We start from the raw sequence: 25,695 nt of genomic DNA on the forward strand, positions 1-25,695 counted from the left end.
TGTGGAATTCCCTCCCTTTGAATATTAGGCAGGCGCCATCTCTGCTATCTTTTTGGCACCTTTTGAAGACTTTCCTCTTTCAACAAGCCTTTTAGGTTGACACCTATCCCAGTCTGTGTCTGTGTTAGAATTGCTTAATATGTTTTTTAACAATGTTTTTAACACTTTTTCAAGTTGTTTTTTAAATATTTTTAATGCTTTTTTTAAATGTATTTTAAGATCTGTTTCTATGATGTTTTAAAGTGTTTTTAGCACTTTGTTTGCCACCCTGGGCTCCTGCTGGGAGGAAGGGCGGGATACAAATTAAATAATAAATAAAATTTATTTTGTTAAATAGTAAAATATCTCATAATTGCAATCTAACAAACACAGTGTTGTAGTATTCGCCAGAGCTTGGAAAGTTCATTTTTAAAAGAAACTAGTTCACGTTCAACTTGTCCAAAAAGGAACTAAGTTCGCATTCATCCCTTCAGAAAACAAGCTAGAGTTCAGTTCCCTTTCAGTTTCCAGTTCAATTCATCCAAATGATTCCGGCATTTCCCCCCCCCCCAACATTCAGAATGTTACAGCTGCTGTGCTGAAATATAAAATATACTTAATATACTTAAGATTAAGAAAACATCAAAACACCAAAACACTACAGAATAGAATGTGAATTGTTTAATTTATTTTTCCTAACAATTATGATATTTAAAGAATGTAAAAATTAAAAAACATGTAAGAGAATGAACTTGAAGATGAACTACAAATTGTTCACAGTTCCACCCCAAAATTAACTTCATTCACATTTAGTTCACCCGGCAATTATGGGAGCTACTTTCAGGTGTAATTCAAATATTTTTTTACTAGTTCGTTAAACTGAACTAGTTCACTCCATGCTCTGGAATTTGCTTTACTAGAAGTGGGGTGGGATATCATTCCACTCCTTTGCAGGTGGTCCTATAACCATCTGTCACTTCTTTTCAGGCAGACATAATTTAGTTTATCCTAAATAACCATCCCACATTTTTTGTTTTCCCTCCCACTTCAGGCACTGAGTATCTATATGATCATACTTTATTGAAACAAACAGAGATGTCCTCTGTCCTGCTGCTGCTACATTACCTACATTTCAACTATAATTGAGAAAGAGTGACAGGATTCATGTGAGAATGCTTTGCTAACCAAATAATAGAAAATAATAAATAATAATAAAATAAAATTTTATTTTTTGAGTCGCCTATCTGGCCGAATGAACGGCCACTCTCCAGTGCCTTCTTTTCTCACTACCTCTAATATTTGGTGGGTGCAATGATAAGAAAATTAATTATGAAAATGTATTCATGTAATATATATAATAAACTGTTTCAGATTTGGGAGATGGGAAGCTTAATCACACCACCTGCATAATATATCTTTTTCTCTCTCTTGAATAGGTCATGTCAATACTCTGACAGAAACTGAGATGACTATGTTCAATTACAATCAACCTTGATGCTGCCTGTTCAACAATACTGCTATCCTGCCTTGCACTTCCTGACACATGCAGACTTCTTCTTTTCCCAGCTTCCTTTGATCTCACTAGGTATATCCAATCTTCAATTCATGTAGTTCCAGGTTGGATCCTCAGCAGCCAAGAAAGCCAACTCCCTCAGTGGGAGCCCAGTATATAAAAAAAACCCTTGATTCTTAAAGGTGGGTTAAGTCATTCTTTGAACTTCTGCCACCTGTATTATCCAAACAGAATGGCTTTCTCATGCTTTTTGGCCCTATCAGTTGCCATTCTGATGCCCTAACTTACATCTTTAGTAGGGCTTAAATTAAAGCAGCATCGCAAATTAGTGTGCTTTTTTACCAGCCCGCTAATTGCATATAGAAAAATACAATCGAGGATGTAGCTACATATGTATTAGCACAATGTTTAATGCAAATATACTTAGGCTGTAATCCAATACATACTTACCTCGCAGTAAGTCCCACTGAACCCAATGGAGCTTGCTTCTGAGTGGACATGTACTGGATTGCAGCCTTTTGTTGTTGTTTACAATGGGTATAAATGTAGCAGTCTTGTTTGTATAGTCAAAACCGCTTATAAATACAAATTTCAAAACTGCTATGCCTACTTCATTAATCCATTCAGTCATAAGGCTGTGCAAGAATAAAACTAGTTTAGTTTCTCCATTTTCATTATGAACATTTCATGATTTGTTCTTTTGATTTTTTTATTTGTTTTGATATTTAATTTGGAATTAATTCATTTGTTTTATCATTTCCATTCATTTTTTCAATTGATTTCATTGGGAGACCGAGCCAGTTTTCTGTTGCCTGTACCTCTGGTATTTTTCCATTCAAATGGCATAGAAACTTCAGGCATTCTACTGCACCTTGAATGTATCATCCCTAGCAAATATCAGACAGATTGGAAATGGGATCTCAATTTTAGAGGCAATTTAAAAAGGAAATCTCCTTTCAGTGGGAGCCCTTCTCCTGCTTGTAACTTCTGTGTTGTAAATCCTACTGCTGTGAAATTTCCAGTCATGTATTGCCCAACCAGATCAGACATGTGAAGTTTTAAATACATAGGACAAAGGGTTCCTATTTTATATCTCTCCATTTCATTTCTCTCTCTCTTTCCCCAACCTTTCTGTGAACTATACATAACGTTCCAAAATACTGCTGTTCTTCATTAGAAACCAATGAAAAATGAATCGGACAGATGAGTAACATGGATTTTAATTAAGAGTACATTTATTCAACTAAAACAAATGAAAGTAATGAGATGCAATTGTTTTGTTTTTCATCAGTTATTAAAACAAGTGCACACTCCTTATTCCACTGTGAGGATCCCAATGACAGCCTAGTTCCAAGTAACTGAGGAATCAACGTAGATTCTTGAACTGAGCTTCTATTGAAACTAGTGTTGGGATCTTATCTCTTCTAGAATCCAGAACAGATCAGATCAACACAGAAAGTAGACTAGAATCTTATGTTTTCTAGAATCCACAATGGAATGAACAGAATAAATTAATTACAGGTTTGCATTTTTGTGCTTATATATATTTAGCAAGGAGTCCACAGATTCACTCACCACACTCACTATGATGAGTATCCCTTCCCACTCTAATGAGCTTGATGAACTCCATGCTATCAGCAAGGCCGGCCCCCTTGCCAGTGAATGCACAGAGTCAAGGGTTCTTACTTGCTCCCTTCCTCTGTATATACATAGAGTCCTTGTATGTTGAACGTTAGTTCATCTAAGCTCACAGGTTATCAACAGCAGTCATCTAGTGCAGGTGGAAAATAAAGGAGACCCCACTCAAGAATTCTTGAGTTTTGGGAGGTACCAGAAATTTTCTATTTGGCAGTCAGACTTCAGACAGCAGAACAATCTTTATAGTATATGCTATTTATTCATATCTTGCACACTGCAACTAATAAAATACATTCTAAGTGGCCTTAGCCACAATTACAGAAACAGAAAAATAGAAGTACATATAAGCATGAAAGAAGTTGCTGGATATCCATTTAACATCAAAGTATAAGACTCTGAAGGCACATCTTAGTTAAAACAAGTTACAATAGATGAAGGACTGAGTTAAACTCTTAAATCATATTACAGAGCCAAAGTTACCAAGTACATGGAAATATATGTCATAATACATCACCCATCAGATGTCATGGATGGTTCTCCTGCTTTTTTTTTTACACCTCCCGCACTCCCGCAGAGCTGAGGGGCATAAGTGCTATAAAACCTGGTCTTTTATACACTTTCTTATCTAAGGGAAGTGTGTTCCCCTGGCCTTATCAATTATGCTGCCTGCTAGAGGCAGCCATACCATATAAGGAGCTTCCTCTCAAAAGAGCCGGAAAGTGTTGGCTGACTGCCCAGACATCTTATCTCTGGGTATGTGTCAGCTGCTTTAATAGGAAAATTACCTTTAGTCTGGAGACGGAGGCAAGGGGGGGCAATTTTAAACTACTCCTTTTTTACTATTTGGTCTTATGCATGAAGCAGACTTTATCCGTTATTTCAGCAAATCTTAAGCATATTCTAAGCTATATAAAAAATGTAAGCAGATGTAAATGAATTCAGCATATTTTATGCATATTTCAAGCCAATATCTGGGCTGGCCCATTACACCCTGCTTGTCTGAGCTCAGTGTTAGAGAGGACAGGAAGTCTTCCCTTGACTTCATACTAAGTTTCAGAGATACTCAGAGCATCTCTGAAGCTTAGCATGGTGTTCGCTAATAAGCAAAAAGCCCTTGCGGTTTAAGAACGTACCTATAGCCAACAGACATTTCTATCAAACTTTAAAAAGCAGGGAAATTGGGCAGCTATAATGAATGCACCAGGGGAGCAGGAGACCTGACTTCCTCTGAGATATTGTACTGCCTGACAAATTTGTAAAAATGCAAACACAATTTGTATTGGTCTTTCACAGTCCAATCCACTTCCCGTGTAGCTTGGAAGAATTTGGCAACAAGGGTAGGGGCAGAAGGGAGGGGATAGGAGGCAGGAGAAGGAGGGAAGGGCACGTCTGATCATTTGCATGCTTATTGAGTTCAGTGGAATTTACTCCTATGCAATCATGCTTAGGATAGGTGAAACTAACCTGGAGGAGGGCCAGAAGAGGAGGCATAGAAAGGAAGGGGGAGGGAAAGGAGGGGGAGGAGATTGGGTGGGTAGGCACTGGACAGAGGGAAAGCCCCTTTACTTTGCAAAAGGAAAACATTGTTAAGAGTATCACTTTTCAGAGTGTCCCCCACCTTTTTATTCTACAGCAGACAAATGTAGACTCCCACCCAAATTTAAACCAAAGCTATCCCTGGCCACATCCACACCAGACCTTTATTCCACTTTAAACAGTCATGGCTTCCCTCAAAGAATCCTGGGAAGTGTAGTTTGTGAAGGGTGCTGAGAGTTGTTAGGAGACATCCTATTCCTCTCACAGAGATACAATCCTCAGAATTCTCTGGGAAGAGGGGCTGACTGTTAAACCACTCTGGCCATTAGAATTCTGTCAGGGGAACAGGGGTCTTCTAACAACTCTCAGCACCCTTCGCAAACTACACTTCCCAGAATTGTTGGGGGGAAGCCATAACTATTTACAGTGGAATAAAGGTTTGGTGTGGGTGTGGCCCCCTGATGAGTGAATCCAAACAGCTGTTAGTTTGGCTTTTAGAACACTGACAGTTAGTGCAGGCATGCTCAGTAAGAACCATCATAGACTCCTATGTTTAATTAAAAATCAGCCATGCATTTTTTAAAACTTTTAAATGACAGAAGATGAAGATCAGAATATGGGACAAGGTCAGTAACAGGATTACATGTACTCTGTGAACATGGCTGATTTTTAGTTAATTTCAACAAATTATGAGACCATTGACAGAAAAAGTCCAACAGAGGTCTGGATTTGTTTACTCGAGTTTCAGAATTTAAAGACAGGATTCTCTCTGAGTGTTTTGTGTTGAAAACTTAGAGGATTGTTAAGCAACCATTTCTAAGTTCAGGACTATACATTTTGTAAGATTCTGTTTTGAAATGAACTTATGGGAAGCAGCAGAATGGTGTTGGGGGTATTTTCAATTTAACATGGCAGAATGTGAAAAATCCATGCTGGCTATAATATACATCCACTCTTGTGGCTGCATAATTAGAGATAAGATTCCACCTCTCCCTATAATAAGGAGAAGAAAGTTTGGTAGCAATCACAGATTTTTGGGAACCACCATTTTTGGATCTCTGCATTTTCTTACAACAGGAGTGTAAGTAAATGTGCCCCTCCAGATGGTGCTGGATAGCTTTTATCATCCCTAATGACTGGCCATGATGGTTGCGACTGATATGAGTTGGAGTCCAGCAATATCCCTGATCTAGAAGGATGCTGCAGCTCTGAACATTCAATTCCATTACACAGACTATGCATACTTAACTGGGAGTAAATTCTATTGACCACAGTGGGACTTAACTTCTGTGTAAACATGCTTGGGTTGCATTGTGTCTCTCTATCTCAGTAACGTGGAGCTGTTCTCAATTCACATGTAACACGAAAGAGGTATCACCTTTTTCATTGATAAATGTTGGAGGCTATGCCACTTACTTCACAGTAACTTTATTTCATGATGTTTATTTGAATGCCACTCCAGAATAAATCAGTTGTTGATTGTACCCTAAAATTGGCAAAAATATAAGCTTCGGTCAAGGCTATACGTACTCCACATTTTCACTGAAACACAGAATCTGGTTTTCTGCAATAGAATCTACCTTCTGCTGAGAATGCAAGTTTCCATTTTTGCAAAGTTTCTAGTTCTCAAAGTGGTGAGAACTTGCAAGTATGTGGATGAAACCAGATCTGCCCTGCACAAACCCTTGAGCCTCCCTAGATCCAGAAGGGACAGAAAAGGGTTAGCTTAGATTTGTATCATTTATACAGGTTGCAGCATTCATTTTCTTGGCTCCAAAATTAGCATTAACTAGATGCAGAATTTTTATTTTATTTTAAGCATGTACTCTGCCCATAGCTACTGACTATCACATAAAAGGTGTTCTGGGGTTATAAGAAGGCAGAGGAGAAACCAATAACAATCAGAGAAGAATTAATTGATGTTTCTCTTCTGCTCTCTGGGGAAAGGAACTGCTCCTCACTCCGGCAACTTCAAAAGCTTTGAGAATAAATGAAACATTGGAGGATCATTAAATTGAGTTAATAACTTGCTAGAAGCTCTGAGTCAGTATGGTAGGTTGTTTGAGCACACACAATTTTTTTTTATCCCAAAGCTTTCTCTCCCCTTCCCTCCCCCCCAACAATAGGGTTATTAGTTCAGACCCATGAGTTCATTTTTTGCAGAATTCCCAGCTACTTTAAAGCAGGAGCTTTCAAACAATTTACCTTCATGGAACTCTTTCCTCAGTGCCTTCTGCCCAAGAATCTCCTGCACATCTGTCGTGGATTTCTGTCCTTGGTGTTACAGAAGATTCTGGGGCACATTCTGGAGCATACAGTTCACACAGAGTTCTGGCCAAGCCTCTCAAGCCTCATCTGTTTTGGACTGCAAATTTTTTAATACTATATTTTATTCCTTGAATTTTTGTGAGCTGCCCAGAGAACATATGTTATTGGTCAACCATACAAATATAGTTAATAAAAAAATAACATCCATCACCCTGTGCACACTAAGAGCATATGATACAACATTCTCAACCAAACTCTCCCCTGGAGCTGCACATTTGAGGGAAGGCTGGTAACAGGCAGAGAAGTAGTCTATCAAGCAAACGTATCCACCATGTCTCCTGTTGCTTGTGATTTTTTAAAATACTCTTTTAATGCACCGCACCACACACTTCAGCAGCAAAACCCTTCTACCACTGTGGATCAGCTTTATATCCCACATTTTAGATATAATTTGTTTATATGTCGTTAGATCCAGACCGCCCAGTCTGTCCATGGAAGAGACTCCAGGGGGTCCCACTGGATGGAGGGGAGAGGGGATTTTGCATCAACTCCCAATTCCTCCATAGCCCCCCCTCCCAGCACCACCTCCCATGCTGTTCCAGAGGTTCTCTCAACCTTCTGGAGCAGATTTTGGAGGGACCATCAGAAGGCACATGAGGAATTGGCAAACATTGCCTCTCCTGGCCCCCTCTTCCAACTGGACCATCCCTTTCACAGGAAGTCTGGATCCAATCCACTACTAAGAATTAACTGTGGCTGCTTTTACACATGGGGCTTATTGCATCAGTTTTGCAGATTAAAATGGTAGTTCTTCTGTCTTTTCTAAAATTCCTTTCACACTGCAGTACCTGTTGTGTTAAGGAACAGTGGCTTTTTTGACCAATATACCAGCATTTTGTGCAAATTTACTTCACACTGATACAGCTAACAATGCCTTGTTTTCATCCCTCGCCCATTATACACATGCACATGGTAGTTCCCCACTGTATAGGAGGTCTAAGCTCTCATCCCATAGCCATGCAACCCCTCTCACTTTAGCAACCAACATTATTTTTGTGGGGTGTCTGGGCACAAGGGGGGGTGGGAAAAGGAGGAAGGGGAAGCTGCTACCGACACCTATGCTGGAATAGCAGTACAATTTTCATCACACACACAAAAACCTGACATGCACCTAAAGGGTGGGAACACATTGCATGCTGGGATGCCTGCCATGTGAGCGGCTGCAGCTAGTGCAAAATTCCTGCAATCTTCCAGATTCCCAAGCTTGCAAATGGATTGTTTTCTTCTGGAATCATTTATCATGGAAATGATGGAAAGCCGCCATGAGTTCCAGTTTTGGAAAAATGGCGGGGTATAAATAAAACAACAACAACAACAATAAATGAGGGCTAAACCTCCACTTGATTCCACTAGATTTCCAGAACTAGCTTTTACATCATATGACAGATCAAATAAAATGCACAAATTACCAGGTAAGAAACTGTCAGAATAACAGAATAAAGTACAGTGTGAAAGCAGCCTGTGTCATGTATCATTATTTATACAGCAGCACCATCAGTCTATGCAGTCCCTTACAGAGGTACATAGGTTAAAAAAAAACCCGATAGGTCTCTACCCACAAGGGGCTCATAATCTAATGTGGAAAACAATAGAGAGAAAGAACAACAAGCAAGGAAGAATGTAGGAAAATGCAGCTACATGTGCTAAAAGCATGGTTACAGTTGGGAATCATATACTGTATATGTGTGTCTCATGAATTCTTTATGCCTTTATGTTCCTGTAAAGAGTAGACTTCACTTAAGTATTCCTGTTTACAAGAAAATAATTGCTTTATGGCCAAATGAACACAAAGGACAGGTGTTGGGAGTGGGCCTGCTTGCAGCAAAGACAAGCCAAAGAATTATGGATGCATATGGTGACAGAACATATACTCAATGGTGAATCCATAATTATCCATCAACTGCTCCCAGCCCCAACTTATATTTCACCGCCTACTGGATCTGTGTCATCAGAGATACTGAAGCTACATGAGTAAGGATGATTAATTACTGGGAAGAGTACGCCATCTTCCCCTCTGTGCAATCTGCAACCTTGAATTAGCTCCACTCAACAACTGTGCATATCCAAAGGAGGGGGGGTGGATAGAAATAATATTGTCAGCTGATTAACAGACAGGACCTGTCTTGCTGTTGTGCATTTAACATCAGTTTGATCTGCAGACATCAGCACATTAAATTATGAAGCCTCTTAAAGTATAGAAATATGCCTTGAAGGTGTTATCACCTGCTAATGTCTACAAGGGGTTCCGAACACACAGAGGCCGGCAAAAAGTTGGCAACTCTTGGGAGGGAAGGTATGCTGGGCAGGGACTGACTCCGCAGGATCCTCCTCCTACATGGGAGCTGTTGGCCCAGCTGATCACTGGCTCTGTAGGGAGCTGTGCATACGGCCAGGAAGCGCCAGCTCTGACAAACAGGGAGTGAGCGGTCCCTATTGGCCATAACTGGAAATAAAATTTTGCTGTGCTGGTCTTTTGGCCAGCAGAGTTTGTGGGGGGGATCAGGACCCAGGGGTGGGCTCTGGACATGAGGAAGATCTTGCATAAGTCCCCCCTGCGGCTCCTCCCCCACCATGTCCCTAGAATGCCCCATTTTGGTGGCTTCCACTGGCCCTCCATCCACCAGGCTGGCTGTCCCCGGCAGACCCCCAGTGGTGGCAGCAGGCCCCTGGTGACACCATGGCTCAGCAACAATGGAGGGCTGCTGCCAGCAGAGGAGGAGCCAGGAGCCTGCCAGCACCGCTGGGAATCCACAGCATCCAACTCACCCCACCCCAGCGGAAAGGTGAGTTGGATTTTGCCCTCAGCTCACAGTTCTTTCCATTCCTTAACAATGCAGTTCTGGTTTCTTACCTAACTACCACTGATTGTCATTTGATTGTCATATATACATTATTGGAAATTGTCATATGTATTTTATTGGAAAATTTTGGTATTATTATTAATCCTCAATTTCTCTGTTCCAGTAGCCAGTTCATGAAATAAAGGTGCCTCATTTTTTCCTCTTCTTTCTAAACAACCTGCAAGTACAGTGAAAGAATGATTTTCTGTGTGTGTGTTCATCTTTGACTAGTTTAGTTTATCAGTAAATTAAGGAAATAGCTGATGGCTAAAACTTCCCCTACCAAAGCTCTTGCCCTTAGGGTGGCCAATTATGCATTGCTAAAAAAAAGAGAAAGGTGAAATGCATCACCAAAAAGGGAACAGAAGAGGATGCAGATTTTTACAAAATGTGCATATGCTAGTTTATTTGCCAATGCAAAAATTAAAAATAGTGGCTACAATTAATATAGAAATACAATATCATCATAGTGGGGAAGATTGTGACCAGGTGACTGTGTGTCTGCCCAGTCTGCTGCCCAGTTGCTAACTAACTGTTGATGAGCAGTTTCAAAGCCTCTCTGCCCTCCCTTCTTAGGGTATCTGTGAAACAGACTGGGACTGGATAGAGGACTCAAATAGAAAACTATAAAGTAAGCCACATGGCCTCTCTAGGCCAGCTACAACAACAGGAATTTCCCAGTTCTTTGGAAAAATAAACCCTTGGATTGGTGTCTAAATTATGTTAGAAAGCAAGCTGAACAGGGAATCCAGCCAGGTTCTGAGCACCTGCCAGGTGCTTAAAACCCCAGTTGGCTCGGAACTTTTTTATTTTTAAAAGAAACAATAAAACAAAACAAAAAGTGGCATTCACATTGCTTTTGCTAGAAGCAGAGGCTGTATTCTCATCCTCACTAAAGGCAGCAGTGGCAGTGAGTGGGTCCAGTATAGTATTAAGTGCCACTATGAATATTTAAAGTCTCAAAATAATTTTTGACTGTGTACGCAGAATGCTGTCCAGGTAACTGGAGACACTGCTTAATTTTTAAAAGAAGATGTTCCAGGGCACATACCTACAAGGGAGTCCTAGAGAAAGTAAGCTCTGTTGACTGCTCCTTAATTCTGTAGTTGTTGGGAAAGGCAGCAGTTCTCTAACGATGAAGGGAAAGGCACTCAGTACATGATTTATTCTTTATTTTAATATTCGAACAACAAAAAATCTATTATGTAGATATATCTATCTGTAAAGTAAAATAACTGCTCATGCTTTCATTTATCAGTTTATCCCTCCCTTCATACCAGTTTAATTGGTAAAAGTGTTTCCTGCTATAGAGAAAAGGCTTTGTTAAAGGAAGGGAGGAATTACAAGATCACAGAATCTACAAGAAATTTTGTTTCCCCTACCTAGAGTGAATTTGACCTATGGGAAGAATTGTGCAAGAAGAATTCTAAGGTAATAAAGACAGAGGCTCATGACCCCCTTGAGCCTTTCAAGCTACTTGTTTCCTATTCCAAAGCATGCTGCAAAGAAAGGACCTTTACTGTTGGGAAAGGATGTTTGTACTCAGCAGGAATGGTTGCCAAAATGTGAGTGATAATAGTCCTAAGCAACACTGGTGTATTTAGATCATTCTAGACTCTGGACTTATGGTGAGATGGATGTTCTTTAGATGTTAATAGGTGGTATTCAGTGCTAGTCCTATTCAAGAGTAAAAAGGTAAAGGTAAAGGTGTCCCCGCACTTGTAGTGCGAGTCGTTTCAGACTCTTAGGGTGACGTCTTGCGACATTTACTAGGCAGACCGTATATATGGGGTGGGATTGCCAGTTCCTTCCCCGGCCTTTCTTTACCCCCCAGCATATGCCGGGTACTCATTTTACCGACCACAGATAGATGGAAGGCTGAGTGGACCTCAACACCTTTTACCGGAGATTCGACTTCCTCCTTCCGTTGGAATTGAACTCCAGCCGTGAGCAGAGCTTCGGCTGTGTTACTGCCGCTTACCACTCTGCGCCACAGAGGATCTTATTCAAGAGTAGACCAACTGACGTTAATAGACATGAGGTTCATTCATTTCAACAGATCTACTCCAAATAGGTCTTAGTTGAATAGAACCCGATGTGTATGAGTTTGCTCACTTGAGTAGTTATTTCGCTCAAGTCAAGGGGCCACTGTTCTATATGCAAACTACCCAACCTGACAAAATTCAGGTTTTCTTAAAAGAGACTCAGCACAGGGACAACAGGCAGGGTCTAGGAAGCCTCTTTGTTAGGTTCTGGCTAGTGTAAGTGTAAGACAGAAACACAGACTTACAGATAAAAATAATATACCCTAAGTGTTTTTCTAGTTCCTGGGGTTTGCCTTAGCTCTGTGCATTGGTACAAGTGCTCTTGCATCCCATTATTATCTGTGAAGCTGAAAGATTTGTCAATAAAGAGGTGTTTTGCGTTTTTATAGAGGAACTATAAGATTCCATTGCTTTCTCCTCCAATGAAAGCTGCACCTATGAGGGCTGCCCTGCATTTCCTGGTGTTCCAAGACATGAAATTAAAATGGGGATGAATCAGTTATTCGGAAAAATACACATGAAAACAGATGGGTCTTTAGATACTTCTTAGGAAGTGAGAGGGACTTGATTGTCCAAATATCTGGTAGCAATGCATTCCAAATATAAAGTCATTAAAAAGGTCACTTTTTTAGTCACTAAAAGCTTATATCAGATGAACACAGAGCTTTAGAAGGAATATGAAGAGAATTTAAAGAGGAAAGATAAGCAGGAGCAACCAATGTAAGATTTTAAACAGAAGTAAAAAATGTTTAAAATGAATGCTTAAGGAAAGAAGACAGTACCGCAAAAGAAAAAAAAGGAGGTATATGTGGCAATATATAAAGTTACATTACAGAATTGTTCATCAAGAAATATGATGGAAGTACCAATGTTGTTGCCAAATTGGAGTTGGTTTTCCCCATGAGAGCCTGTAAGTATACCCACACACTGCACTGATGGCTACTAACTGGTGCCTCCAAAGGTTTCAGTGATGCTATTTACAGTCCCAGAACTTGTGTGCATCGTGGCATCTTGAAAGGACAGTTAAGATCTACAGAATCAATAAAACTGATGGTCTATGTCTACTAGTGTTGCCAGGTCAGAAGCATCCCAAACCCTAAGATTTCAGGGGCAGGCCCTAGTGTTGTCATGGGGGCAGACCATAGTGATGTCATAGTGGGTGGCCCTAGTGATGTCATTAAGCATGACACATTAAGTATCAACCACAATTGCTTGGAGCATACCACTCAAACAAAACAATTTCTCTGATCGAAAATTAGTATTGAAATCTTAGCTAAATGAGGGTGTTTCTAGGTCCAGCTGAAGTGACGGGATCATTCCTTCTCACCTGCTTAGAGAGCGTAGGTAAGGAACATTTAATCTAGCCTATTTGCTTCTGGCAAGAAAATTTAAGTACCTTCAGGCCCGGCCAGTCACCAGAAAGCCACTGCAAGAAGAAGGGAGCCTTTTGTTGTGGAGATGTTAAATGGGAGCACTCAGGATTAAATAGGGATGTCCCCAAAGGCTGCAATTCTAAACACACTTACTAAGGAACTAAGCTCCATAGAACTCAACAGGACTTACTTCCAAGTAGATGTTGTTAGGATTGTGCTGTTGGTAAGGCTTGACTAGGGATCCTCTGCAACAATATCCATATCAAAGCAGGGTTGGCAACCCCCTGCCTGGTATGCCCTACCTGCCTTTTAACATGGCTGCTCCAAACGTCTTTACAGACTTGACCTTCAGAGAGAGGTTTGAGAAATGAGTAAGAGTTGTGAAGATTCTCTACTCTTTCCTGCCTACTCTGTGGGCTGGTATAAACTTACTTTGATAGCCAACCCAATTCCACTGAGTAATAATTGACAGAGAGAAAACACACATGGTTTGGTCTACCTTCACAGGGAGTAGACTGGAAACAACACCAATTGAAGCCACACTTCCCAGTGTGTGAATTTTCTTTTAGCACTATAGGGCAAGAAACAAACCATCGTGCAAATAACAAGGTGCATCATCAGTGGTTTTAAGGGAGTTGAGCTGACCACATGGAACCATGTAAGGTCAGAGGTAACTGAAATGCAAATAGAAAAAGCAAAACAAAAGACAGTGATGATTTCCCAAATGTAACACCTTATCAACCACAGCAAGATTCCTATGACTAAGACAGAAAACTCAGCATCCCACAACCAGTCAGGGTTCCTAACCAAACCTAAAAAAATCCTGGTAGCCAGTTAGCCAAGGTCACAGAAATCCCCATGCAGCACAACCTGATCTGGGGGCTCCAGTTAGTGGAGAATGCTGCAGCATGATTGCCGACATATGTGCTGATAGGATCTCACTCAACACCTCTGCTCTGAAATCTGCACTGGTTGCCAATTTGCTACCAGGCCAAGTTCAAGGTGCACTCTCCATGTTACAGGTCCCACATAGTACTTGTTCTGCTCTTGTAAGAAATCGATCCTTTCGTGTGGCAGTACCTACACTTTGGAACTACCTGCCTCTTTACATTAGGTAGGTGTCTTCATTGTACTCATTTTGGCACCTGCTAAAAACATTTTTGTTTAGGCTAGACTATCCAGGCATTTAGAAGCTATTATGTTTTTTATATCTGTTTTAACTCATTATTGGTTTTATTATTTTGAATATATTATATTTTGAAATACCTGTCTTTAACTGTTTTTGCCAATAATTTTATTGTTTTAATTTCTGCTATAACCGCTTTGAGGTTTTTTACAATAAAGCAGTATATAAATGTTGCAAATAAAATAAATAAATAAATTTTGGAATCACTATGGCCCTTGGGTCTCTTTCCTCCTTTGTACCAAGTCAAGCCATTTGGCACCATCTAGCTCAGTACTGATGACATGGACTAGCATTGGCTCTCCTGGATTCCAGGCTATAGTCTCTTCCAGAGATTGAATTTTGGACCTTTGCCTACAAAGCTTGTGCCCTACCACTGAGCTACAGCCCTGTTTACAGGGCCGGCTCCAAAGGGCAGCCAGGTGCCTGAGGGGCCCCTGTTCTCCCCTTCCACGATTTGCAGCAGTATCGCTGCCGCGGATCGCATGCCAAGAGCTCCAGAGCCCCTGCCATTCCCTTGCTGTAACCTACCTTTCTCGGCTGTTGTGTGGTTGCGTGCACAGCGCTGCCCTTAACCAAGATGGTGGTCGAGGTTTCCCTAAGGGGCTGAAGCCTCTTCCACCATCTTGGCAGCCGAAAAAGGTAGGCTGTAGCAAGGGAATAACAGGGGCTCCAGAGCTCTCGGCTTGCAATCCGCGGCATCACAGAAGGGGTATTCAATGGGGTTACTCAGACAGGGAAGCATGCATGGGACTGCAATTCAATTATAATCAACTTCACTTGCCCAATCCAAAATTCAGAATCATGCCACTTTACACTGTTTTGCAACTGTTTTATATGTGTTTTATGGTTATTGGATTTTAAATGGCTTTATTTCTTGTTGTGAGGTGCCTTGGTTTCCAACCCTACCTCACTGGGGTATTGGAAATATTCCATATACACACACGCTTGAAATGTAAAAATACATACACCCCATCTAATAGTTTATTGTCAAAACCAGTTGGCCATTGCAGAACATTTTTTAAAGTATTAGTTTCCTGCCAAATAAAAGCAGTGACACCTAAGTAAGCCCTACCTAACTGCTTTTTTAAAAAAAGGATCAGAGGGAGAAAGATTTACAACACAATCCTTTTCTATGTTCACTCAAAAGTCCCACTGATTTTCAGCACAACCCTAACCATATCTACTCAAAAGTAAGTCCTACTGAATTCAATGGGGTTAACTCCGAGGTATGTGGAATTAGCATTGCAGCTTTGCTCCCAGAAAAAAATCACATTGAAAAGGTTTTCAAAACAGGTTATAAATAAGACAAATAAGCTGCCCTCTTCCACAGTCCAGTAAAATTTAAACTTGTTTAAGTCCTTAATTATAAAAGTATAACACAGCAGCATGTACACTTTTTAAAACTTCTGTTCAAATATTATTTGAAAAATAAAAAGTATAATATACCATTTTTGCAAGTAATTAAAAAAACCTTGCATATACACTCTTATGCCTACCAAGATCCTGTTGTGATCTTCTGTTGTAGTGCAATCCTATGCATGTTTACTCCAAAGCAAGTCCCGATTCCCTACAGAGAAAGTATTCTTTATGCTGCTGAAAGCTATATATTTACTGGATTCCTGATGTGAGACAAGCAGGAAAAGCAAACTGTTCTCAGAACCTGAAATGAGGTTTAGCTCTTGCTGTTTCCAATCACAACCCTGACTTCACTTATTGGCTAAAAACCTGAAAGGGTAGGTATTAGAGCAGCTGGTACTAACAGACATTGGGGGGGGGGAAGCAGCTGACATTTTGGTTTATATCTTTTGAACCAGATCACCTAGAAACTTTTTTTTTAAAGAATGAAAGCTACAAGTTTGAGGTTAAGGGGAGTCACCCAGAGACTTGGAGAGGGCCCCCAAAATCTGGAATCTCCAGCCAAAAGCTGGACACCTGGCAACCCTAACTACTGATAACAGCTTTGGGAGAATGGGATATTAGGGCTTTTCTGCCATCCTCCTTCTTGACTGCAGTCACTCTCTTCTTTTCCCAGGTATGGACTGAGCAGGTATCTGTGCTACCTTTTGTTATTTCCCTGAGAATTTGTTTGCTCCTGTTCTAAGGCTGGATCTGCTTCTCTAATTACAGTTGAAAGAGCTTATTCAATTGATTTATTTCTCATTAAGCATAGTGGATTGTGCTGAAACCCAGGAGACTCAGGTGACAATTGTGGTTCAGCATGACCTTGGACAGGGTCATTTTGCTACTCATTACCATTTATTTTCCCTAATCATCTCTTCCAGATAACTCTGGGCATAATAATTTTGCATTTTTGCTTATACAATGTCTGGCATGGTGGAGCTTTCAAGCTTTCCTGAAAAGCCACTGGTAATGACTCTCCTGTGTCTTTATTACTGAAGTGACTCATTATTGCTTCACCATCAGTTTAAGAGATAATATCAGAAATCTAACAGACAAAACAGAAATGTACAATAGAAAGTCATATTAAATGATGGGATAATCCTTCCAGATGCCAAAATAGCAGTAAAATATCCAGAAGCTAGAGTGTTAGGCTTGGCCCTTGGAGGGTTCTCAGTTCAGATCTCAGTTGTGGGTTCACTGGGTGCCCTTTTAGAAACCCCTGTCTGCACTGCACTGGCAGATTCTGATCAGATGCACTCCATCTGGAATATTGCAGCATGAACTGGATGAGGAAGTTGATTGGTGAAGGCAAGCAGGCAAACACATCAGGGCAGTGGCAAGTGACAGCTTACTGGAGAGCTGCTGCCCAAGCCTAGCCTTGCCTTAAGTCTTTATTTTGCCCTTATGCTGGACAAGGCAGGGCCAGAAGCATTCTGGATGAAGCTGCAAAGATGAAGTTGGTGGCTGCATTAAAGGGTCTTTTTTCCTTTGAGAGAGAATTGGAAACAGATTGCAGAGGGTAGGAAAGTAACTGGTAATATAAAGTGTATTTATTATCAAGATTTTATATCCTGTCTTTCTATTAAAAAAAAATTAAAGGAGTTTACATTCAAGATTAAAATACACAATCATTATAAAAGCACATAACGACCAATGCAGTTAAATATCTGAAAGGCAAAAATACAAAAAAAACTAAGAATGGATCTTTGGAAGAGGAAATGATTTAGGGAATTGAATATGGGAAGGAAATTGATATGGCAGAATTAATTTGAGGGAAAATTGATTTTTGGAGATCTGGCAGCAAAACAAATGTATTTTGTGGAATTGATGGGGGAGAGATACTGCATAGAGTTCTGGTTGGCACATCTCAAATGTAATTGTAAATCAGAAAAAGTCAATGAAAATTATCAAGGGGCTGGAGTAACTCTTCTATGAGGAAAGGTTACAAGATTTGGGGCTTTTTAGTTTTGGGGAGGAAAGGTGAATAAGGAGAGATATGACAGAGGTGTATTAGAGAGAAGCTTTTCTCCCTTTTTCATCATTTTCTATCCCACTAGAACCCAATGGGGCCATCCAGTGGTGCTTGGGTTTCAGACTTTTCTTTTGCCTTGTACTTAGTTTGTAGTTTGAGGCAATGTGCTTGTCTCCATCTAGTTCAGCATTCCTTTTCAACAGTAACCAGGCCAATGCTTCTAGGAAAATTACAAGCAGGTAGGGCTGGAAAGGACCTGTCTGAAAATATGGATCACCATAGCCTGTTTGTGCTGCAAAAGCTCACACACGCACACCCAGGAGTCTACTTTGCAGATATTAAAACTCTACAAAGGCATATTCAGCACAGCCACCCAACAGTTAAATAAATCCCAACAGGTGAGCGTGTATACATGTGGTCCATACACTACAATTGGCTATATCCCCTCTCCCTCTCCTATACATACACAACAATCACCCACAAGATCAGTCTGGATGAAACAACCATTCTCCACTTTAGGAAAGAGTGCCCTGCACTTTGGAGGTGAAGGATTCCCCTCTGTTATTTATCTGCTTCCTAAAACCAAAAGCCTTAATATAAAGGCGTATTATGTACACATAGGAGCACACTCAAAGTAGTGAGAGAGAGAAAAGAAACTGAAGCTAGAAGATCCAGATCAGAAGATGACGCTAGCAGTCCGTTGATCTTCAGATATACTGAATCAAGAGACCGCTTGACGTTCTTCCTCACAGCTCTCTTGCTACGCTAACGCAGCCGGTTCCGCCTAAAACAGGTATCTTCTGAACTATTTTTGGATCCCAGCTCGAAATAACGCCCTCCTTCCCCATTATAGCAGAATCAGATGTTTAGATGCCGGTTTCCTGGCATAGAACAGGGTGTGGGTGTATGTATTATATTTATACGTTTTCTTTCTGGAAGAAGTAGGGGCAGGTTCCTCTTCCCAAACCCCCAGAGGTGTGCGTGCATGCATCCCACTCACTCCACTCTTTCCCAAACAGAAAAGAAGCCACACACTCATCCTCCGGGGCCTGGCCAATCTCTTTCTCTCTAGGCAAATGGCTCTGCCGCAGTGAGCGCTGCCTTCCACCCCGAGCAGGCAGGCTGCACCAGCCATAAGTACCAGCAGCATCCTTGAGCCTCGCCCCCGCCCGGAGCTGCGCCCACGTGAAGGTGACATTGCGGCAACAACAGCAGAAACAGCTGCGGCGACGGCGCACCGCCACCTTTCTCCAAGCGCCGCCGGTGCCGCGAAAACGCTTGTCCCCACGCGCCCATCGTCCCCGACGCGCCTGGGCGCTGCTGCGCCACCGAGGCGACCCTTTTGCCCCCCCCAGAAAACCGCCCGGCTCACCTGGTATCTGAGGAGGCAGTCGGGTTCGTTGCCCTCCGCAGGCATGGCTGGCCCTGGGCAAGCAGGGGGCTCCGCTCCGCCGAAGGCTTCTCAGCTCGGTCCTCTCCCCGCCGGCTCCAGGCGGCGGACAGAAGGCTCTCCTTCAGCGACTCCAACCCACCAGAGGCTGCCCGGTCACAGGCGCCCGCCGCCTGCCGCCCGCCGCGCGCCACACCATCTTCTCCAGCCGCGGCAAGCAGCCAATCCCGGCCCAGAAAGTGTAGCCTCTGGTGGTGATTTTGGGTGAGGTGGGGTCGGGGAGAGAAACAAAACAGCCGCAGAGTGTCCCGGAAGACACGAGAGGGGACAGGCGTGGGGAGGGGGCGCGAGAGAGTAGGCGGGAAAATGGGGGGGGGGGATTATCATAAGAAACAGGAAGGCGGAGCCAATGAGAATGGAAGGACACAAGGAACGGTGAGGGGAGACCGGGAGGGGGAGTGGCACGAGGCAGGTGCTGGAGGAGGAGAGAAGGCGGGAGCGAGTTGGAAAAGGGGGGGAGAGGCTGAGAGGGGGAGAGGCTGGACTTGACTTGGGTGACTGTGAAGGCAGAAGAGAAACCATTCATTACGGGGAGGGGGACCAGTAAGAGTTCCAAGCGAAGGTGAGGGGCGTGTCTTAAAGCCTGGAGCATTTTTTGTCAATATGGGGGTGATACCAGGAAATGGGGAGTCAGAGACCCAGCCATGAGGCAAGGAAATGCAGCCACCTCCACAAAATCATTTCTTCTCTCACTTCTCTCCCTGCCTTTCCTTCCCTCCTTGAACGCTGTTCCTCAGTCTCTCATTCACTTCCTTCAGCTCATTCCTGCCTTGGAGGGTTGACTCCAAGGTGTAGCAAAAAGTAGGGGGAGTTCCCCATTAGCCAGTTTGCTTCCCCCAAATGTCAGACAAAGCAATCCCTAATAATGGTCCTTTCCATCCCTTCACTTCCTCAAACTAGATTTTTTTGCGGGGGAGCCCTTATCTCCTGCATCACCTTTCTCATGCCCACTTCCATCTCTTTTCTCTCCACCCTTCCTAATTTCATGTGCCCCTTCAATTTTTGAAGTACTCGACTTTTATCTTTTAGCAGGTACATTGTAGTATACCTTGAGTAGTCATCTATAAAAGTCAGCATGTAAAAGTTTCCACCCTGGGATGGCACTTTCATTGGCCCACAGAGATCAGTGTGAATTAATTCTAGAGGCCTTTTGGTTTTCCTCTCACTTTTCTTGGGAAATTTTGGTTTCACACTTTTAGTCCTTATACAGCATTCACATTTTCCTGTGCACTTGCATGGTCTCATTTTAATGCCTCTAGCCAAATTCTCTTCCTCTAGAGCACCTATTCTGGCTAAGCTGGCATGTCCCATTCTTCTATGCCAAATATGCAAACATTCAGAATTACAGGTTTCCTTGACCATATTTGCAGGCATAGCTTCAAGGTATTCTAAATGCAAAAGTCCATTTTTCAATTTTGCAGTGCAACATATTTCTCCTTCATCCAGAACGTGGCAAAATTCTCCACTCATATAAAGTTGCTCTCCTAGCTCCATTATCCAAGTAGCACTTATTAAATTATCTTTAAAATCTGGAACTTATAGACAGTCTAAGTTCAAGCTCCCTTTCTCTCTCTTTTGCCTTTCTCTGCCCAGCGGCTTCTCCCCTTTCAGTCTGCCTTTGTTTAAACTCAGGCTTCGCTCCTGTCTGACACCTATTGCAATCCCTTTGAAGATGATTTGGAGTTTTGCACATGAAACCCCTTTTGCTGTGTTTGTCCATGCCCTTTTGTGGATTTAGGCGATGACTCATGTCGCTACCCTTTGTTTGTTCGTTCCTGCCCATAGTAAGGTTTGCCTTCTCCAACAAAATTTCTTCCGTCTCTCTTTAAAATCTTGGTCCTTCAAATATGATATGATCTGACTCATGTTTTGGTCAGAATTTTCTAGCACACAGGAAATTAATTTATGATGCTCATGGAGAGAGCTCAGGAGCAGTGCCTTTTTCATTTCATCATCAGCCAAGCCCCTCCAGCATCTTTCCAGATCAACTAGCAGTTTTGTGAACCTTTTGAGATGTCTATTCAGGGTGTCTGCTTCCTTCTCTTTCAGGATAAACAATTCCTTGTAAAGGTACATTACATGATTTTTAGATTTTCTGTCATATATTTCTTCTAGCTTCTGCCACCTTTCTTTCACATTCTTACATCCTATGCAAACATTTAGTGCCTCATCTGATAATGCAGAAATAAGCAGAGATTTCACTTTGGCATGCTTACGTCTCCAGGATGCTGTAGCAGTTTCATCCTCTGCTGAGGGTTCAGGATCAGTCAGGATTCCATTTAAATCTTCCCCTTCAAGGATCGCACTGAACCAAAGATTCCACACCTTATAATTATCTTTCTCCAGTCTCGGGATGCTCGCTTTAAATGTTGATTCTTCAGCCATTCTTTCCTATCTTTTGTTCTGCTTTTCTTTTTCTAACTTAAAGTCTCCACTTTTTATTTCTTTGTAAAACACACTCAGCACTTAGCCTTTTATAGCTTCTAGGAACAACTTGCAATTCAACTTAGCTTACTGGGCCCATAACCCTTGTTGTGTAAATTTGTATATTTCTTAGCAGAGAATGGTCAACGGTCTGAAATGCGTGTGTGCCAGTGTGTACGTTTACCTAAGAAAGCAAGCTTTTACCCTGCATTGAGATCACTGAGACTTAAGACTTAGTAAAATAAGAAAAGCTACTTTATTTATAGAAATACATAGTAGATAGAAAGGCATACCTAGTTCTAACTGACTGACTAAGTTGGAGGTGCAACGTCCAGGCTTGGGAGTCGCCCTCATGGCTCAGAAGAGAGAGAGCAGAGACAAAGGTGTCTCCTGTCTCTCGGACAGTCAAAGAAGAGAAGAGGAAAGGGCGGAAGGGGGAGGGGCAGATAAGCTTCCCTAAGACATATCAGTCTAGCGATGGAAGGAATTCAGTCAGAGCATCACAGGTAATGGTAATCAAGCCTATCCATCTGGAGGACCCTGACTCTATCTCCCTTCTGGAACATAACAAAACAGGAGTTGCTCTTGCCCCACTTCCAACAGTCCCCTCACTGCCATTCTCCCTCGCTTGCTTGCTTGCTCTCCGTGGTCATCTCCACATTCCTCAGTCTTTCCTGTGAGTGCCTTCCCCCACAACAGGAGCAAAACAGAATGAAAAGGAGTGTGTTAGCTACTGAGAAGAGTCTTCTCTGCAACTCATCTCCTTTCACTCTGATTGGCTCCAGTAAGCATGAAAGGACAAGGAAGTATGTTACACGAATCTTCACAGGGGCTTTTTATGCTGGTTGGCTCATAGGATGCTAGAGACATAGGGACTCTGCTAAGACCCCGCTCCCAAAAAAGTAAGGGGTCTAAGATCCCCAAAGACCCTGGACAATTACACCCCTGGGTGGCAAAATGCGAGACACACATACCTAATCTGTGTGGCACAATGAACTTGGAAATCTTCCTACCATTAAAATGATCTTCCTGTCCCATGGGATTTTCTGCTTCGTTACGGAAATATCTAGGGCTACTATTGAAACTAGTCTATGGTGGCTGACAAATAGGTAGCTGTGCAGTATTAAAAAAGATGTTTCCAGTTCCAAAACCACCAGCCTCAGCTTTTCAGAGTTACATATCTTAAGGCATTATTTATTTATTTTAAAACATTGATGTGCGTTCCTGTAATTGTTTTCTCAGTCCACTATGCAAAATGCTTGCATTCTATGGGTGAGCATTACATTTCTCTCTCTTTTTTTATTATACAGCCACTAGAGTGGCTGTATACTATAGCCAGCATGGATTTTTCACATTCCACAATGTTAAATGGAAAATACCCCCACATGCCATTCTGATGCTTCCCATAAGCTCATTTCAAAACAAAACCTTACAAAACTTATAGTTCTGAACTCAGAAACGCTTGCTTAAGAACCCTGTCAATTTTCATGGCGATACACAAAACAGTCAGAGAGAATCAAGAGTTCAAAGTCTGAAAAGAGAGAGAAAAACCTCAGAGCCCCTTTGGACTTTTTTCTGCCAGAGTTCTCATAATCTGTTGAAATTCATTAAAAATCAGCCATGTTCACAGAGTACCTGTAATCTTAATTCTGACCTTGCCCCATAGCCTGACCTTCATCTTCTGCAGTTTAAAAGTTTAAAAAATGCCTGGCTGATTTTTAATTAATTTTAAGAAATTTTGGCTGGAAGCCTATGATAATGCGGGGCATGCTCAGTAAGAACCAACTGTCAGTGTTCTAAAAGACTCACAGCTGCTGGGCTTGGCTAATCAGAGGGCCACACCCACACCAGACTTGATTTCACTTGAGACAGTCATGGCTTCCCTCGGAGAATCCTGGGAAGTGTAGTTTGTGAAGGGTGCTGAGAGGAGACTCCTATTCCACTGACAGAGTTTCAGTGGCCAGACTGGTTTAATAGTCAGCCACTCTGATTGAAGGTCTGTGAGGGGAACAAGGCGTCTCCTAGCAACTCTCAGCAGCCTTCACTAACTACTTCCCAGGATTCTTTGAGAGAAGCCATGACTGTCCAAAGTGAAATAAAGATCTGCTGTGGATGTGGCCAGGGACAGCTTTGTTTTAAATTTGGGTGGGAGGTTACATGTGCCTGCTGTAGAATAAAAAGGTGGGGGAAACCGTGAAAAGCCATGATACTGTTCACAATGTTTTCCTTTCCTCTCTGCTATCTTTTTGGTGCCTTTTGAAGACTTTTCCTCTTTTAACAAGCCTTTTAAGTTGAGACCTATCCCAGTCTGCGTCTGTGTTAGAATTGCTTTTAATATTTCTTTAATAATGTTTTTAACCTTTTTTTTAAAAAAAAAGATGTTTTAACGCTTTTTTAAAAAATGTTTTAATGTTTTGTTTTAATGTATTTTAAGGTCTTTTTATGATGTTTTAAAGTGTTTTTATTGTTTCTGTTTGCTGCCCTGGGCTACTGCTGGGAGGAAGGGAGGGATATAAATCAAATAATAAATAAATAAAGGAAAGGGGCTTCCCCTCTGCCCAGTACCCACCCACCCAATCTGCTCTCCCTCCCCTCCCTTCCCCTCCCCCAGGTCAGTGTTCAACTACGACCTGGGAGACCAGGGTTTGAATCCCCACACAGCCATGAAGCTCACTGGGTGACCTTGGGCCAGTCACTGCTTCTCAGCCTCAGAGGAAGGCAATGGTAAAACCACCTCTGAATACCATTTACTATGAAAACCCTATTCATAGGGTCAACGTAAGTCAGGATTGACTTGAAGGCAGTCCATTTCCATTTTCAAACTTGACTGCACAGAAATAAATCCCATTCAACTCAAAAAGTATGCAAAAAATCAAACCCACCCTCCCTTCTCCTCCCTCCTATTCCCTCCCTCTTGCCTCTTCCCTCCCCCTTCCTTTGCCCCTCCCTCCTCATCCCCAACCCCTTCCAATCCCCCCTTCCCCTTTCCCCTCCTCCCCCTCCCTTCCTCCTCGCCATGGTCAGTTTTACCTATCTTAAGCATGATCGCATGGAAGTAAATACTATTGAACTCTATAAGCCTGCAAATGATCAAACCTGCCCTCCCCCTTCCTTTTCCCCCTCCAATATGCTCATTCCCCCTCCCCCTCCTCCTCCCCCATGGTCAGTTTTTCCTATCCTAACCATGATTGCATAGGAGTAAATCCCATTGAACTCAGTAAGCGTGCAAATGATCAGACCTGCTTTTTCCCCTCCTTCCCCTCTCCTCTACCTCCCTCCTCCCCTCCCCTCTTCCTTCTTCCTCCCCTGCCCACTCCAGCCCTCCCTCCCTCCCTCCCCCCTGGTCAGTTTTTCCTATCCTAAGTATGATTGCACGGGAGTAAACCACACTGAATTCAACAAATATGCAAATGATCAAACCTGTCCTTCTCCCCTCCCCGTCCTGCCTGCTCCCATCCCAGTCCTCCCCTCTGTGTTTCCTCCCCTCAACCCCTGTGTTCAGTTTCACCTATCCTAAGCATGATTGCAGGGAAGTAAATCCCACTGAACTCAATAAGCATGCAAATGATCAATCCATTCTCAGCAGACTTGGACAGGATCCCATTTCTTACCTGCCAGATTAAAAAGCAGGGAAATTCACTAATAGGCAAAAAAAAACCCTTGCGGTTTAATAATGAGTTTTTTAATTGGCACTCCCTTGATGTTATCATTGTTTCTTAATAGCAGACAAATTAAGAAACAATGATAACATCAAGAGAGTGCCAATTAAAAATCAAACTCATTTAATAAATTTGTATGCTGATGACATGGTACTTATGCTAGAAAATCCAAAAACAAGTATGAGATATATCAAAGAGGAACTAGAACATTTCCAAAATGCATCAGGACTGAAAGTCAATTACACAAAATCAGATTTGTTATGTTACAATATACCTCCCAAAGATCAAACTGACATGTCTAATCAACTTAAAATCCCATTAGATCACAAGTCATTCCGCTATTTAGGAGTT

At 42.0% G+C, this 25,695-nt stretch overlaps 1 protein-coding gene across 1 annotated transcript in view; it reads right to left on the bottom strand.

Moving 5' to 3' along the window:
* SLC4A8 (solute carrier family 4 member 8) overlaps positions 1-19,702 on the bottom strand; it is a 109,732-nt gene extending 90,030 nt beyond the window's left edge. Inside the window, exon 1 of the mRNA XM_061614936.1 lies at positions 19,184-19,702. Coding sequence (XP_061470920.1) covers positions 19,184-19,228 — 45 coding nt within the window. The 5' untranslated portion in view covers positions 19,229-19,702. The remainder of the gene's footprint in view (positions 1-19,183) is intronic.
* Between the last annotated feature and the right edge of the window lie 5,993 nt (positions 19,703-25,695).

Source organism: Rhineura floridana, chromosome 3 (assembly GCF_030035675.1).
Source record: "Rhineura floridana isolate rRhiFlo1 chromosome 3, rRhiFlo1.hap2, whole genome shotgun sequence".
Lineage (NCBI taxonomy): Eukaryota > Metazoa > Chordata > Lepidosauria > Squamata > Rhineuridae > Rhineura > Rhineura floridana.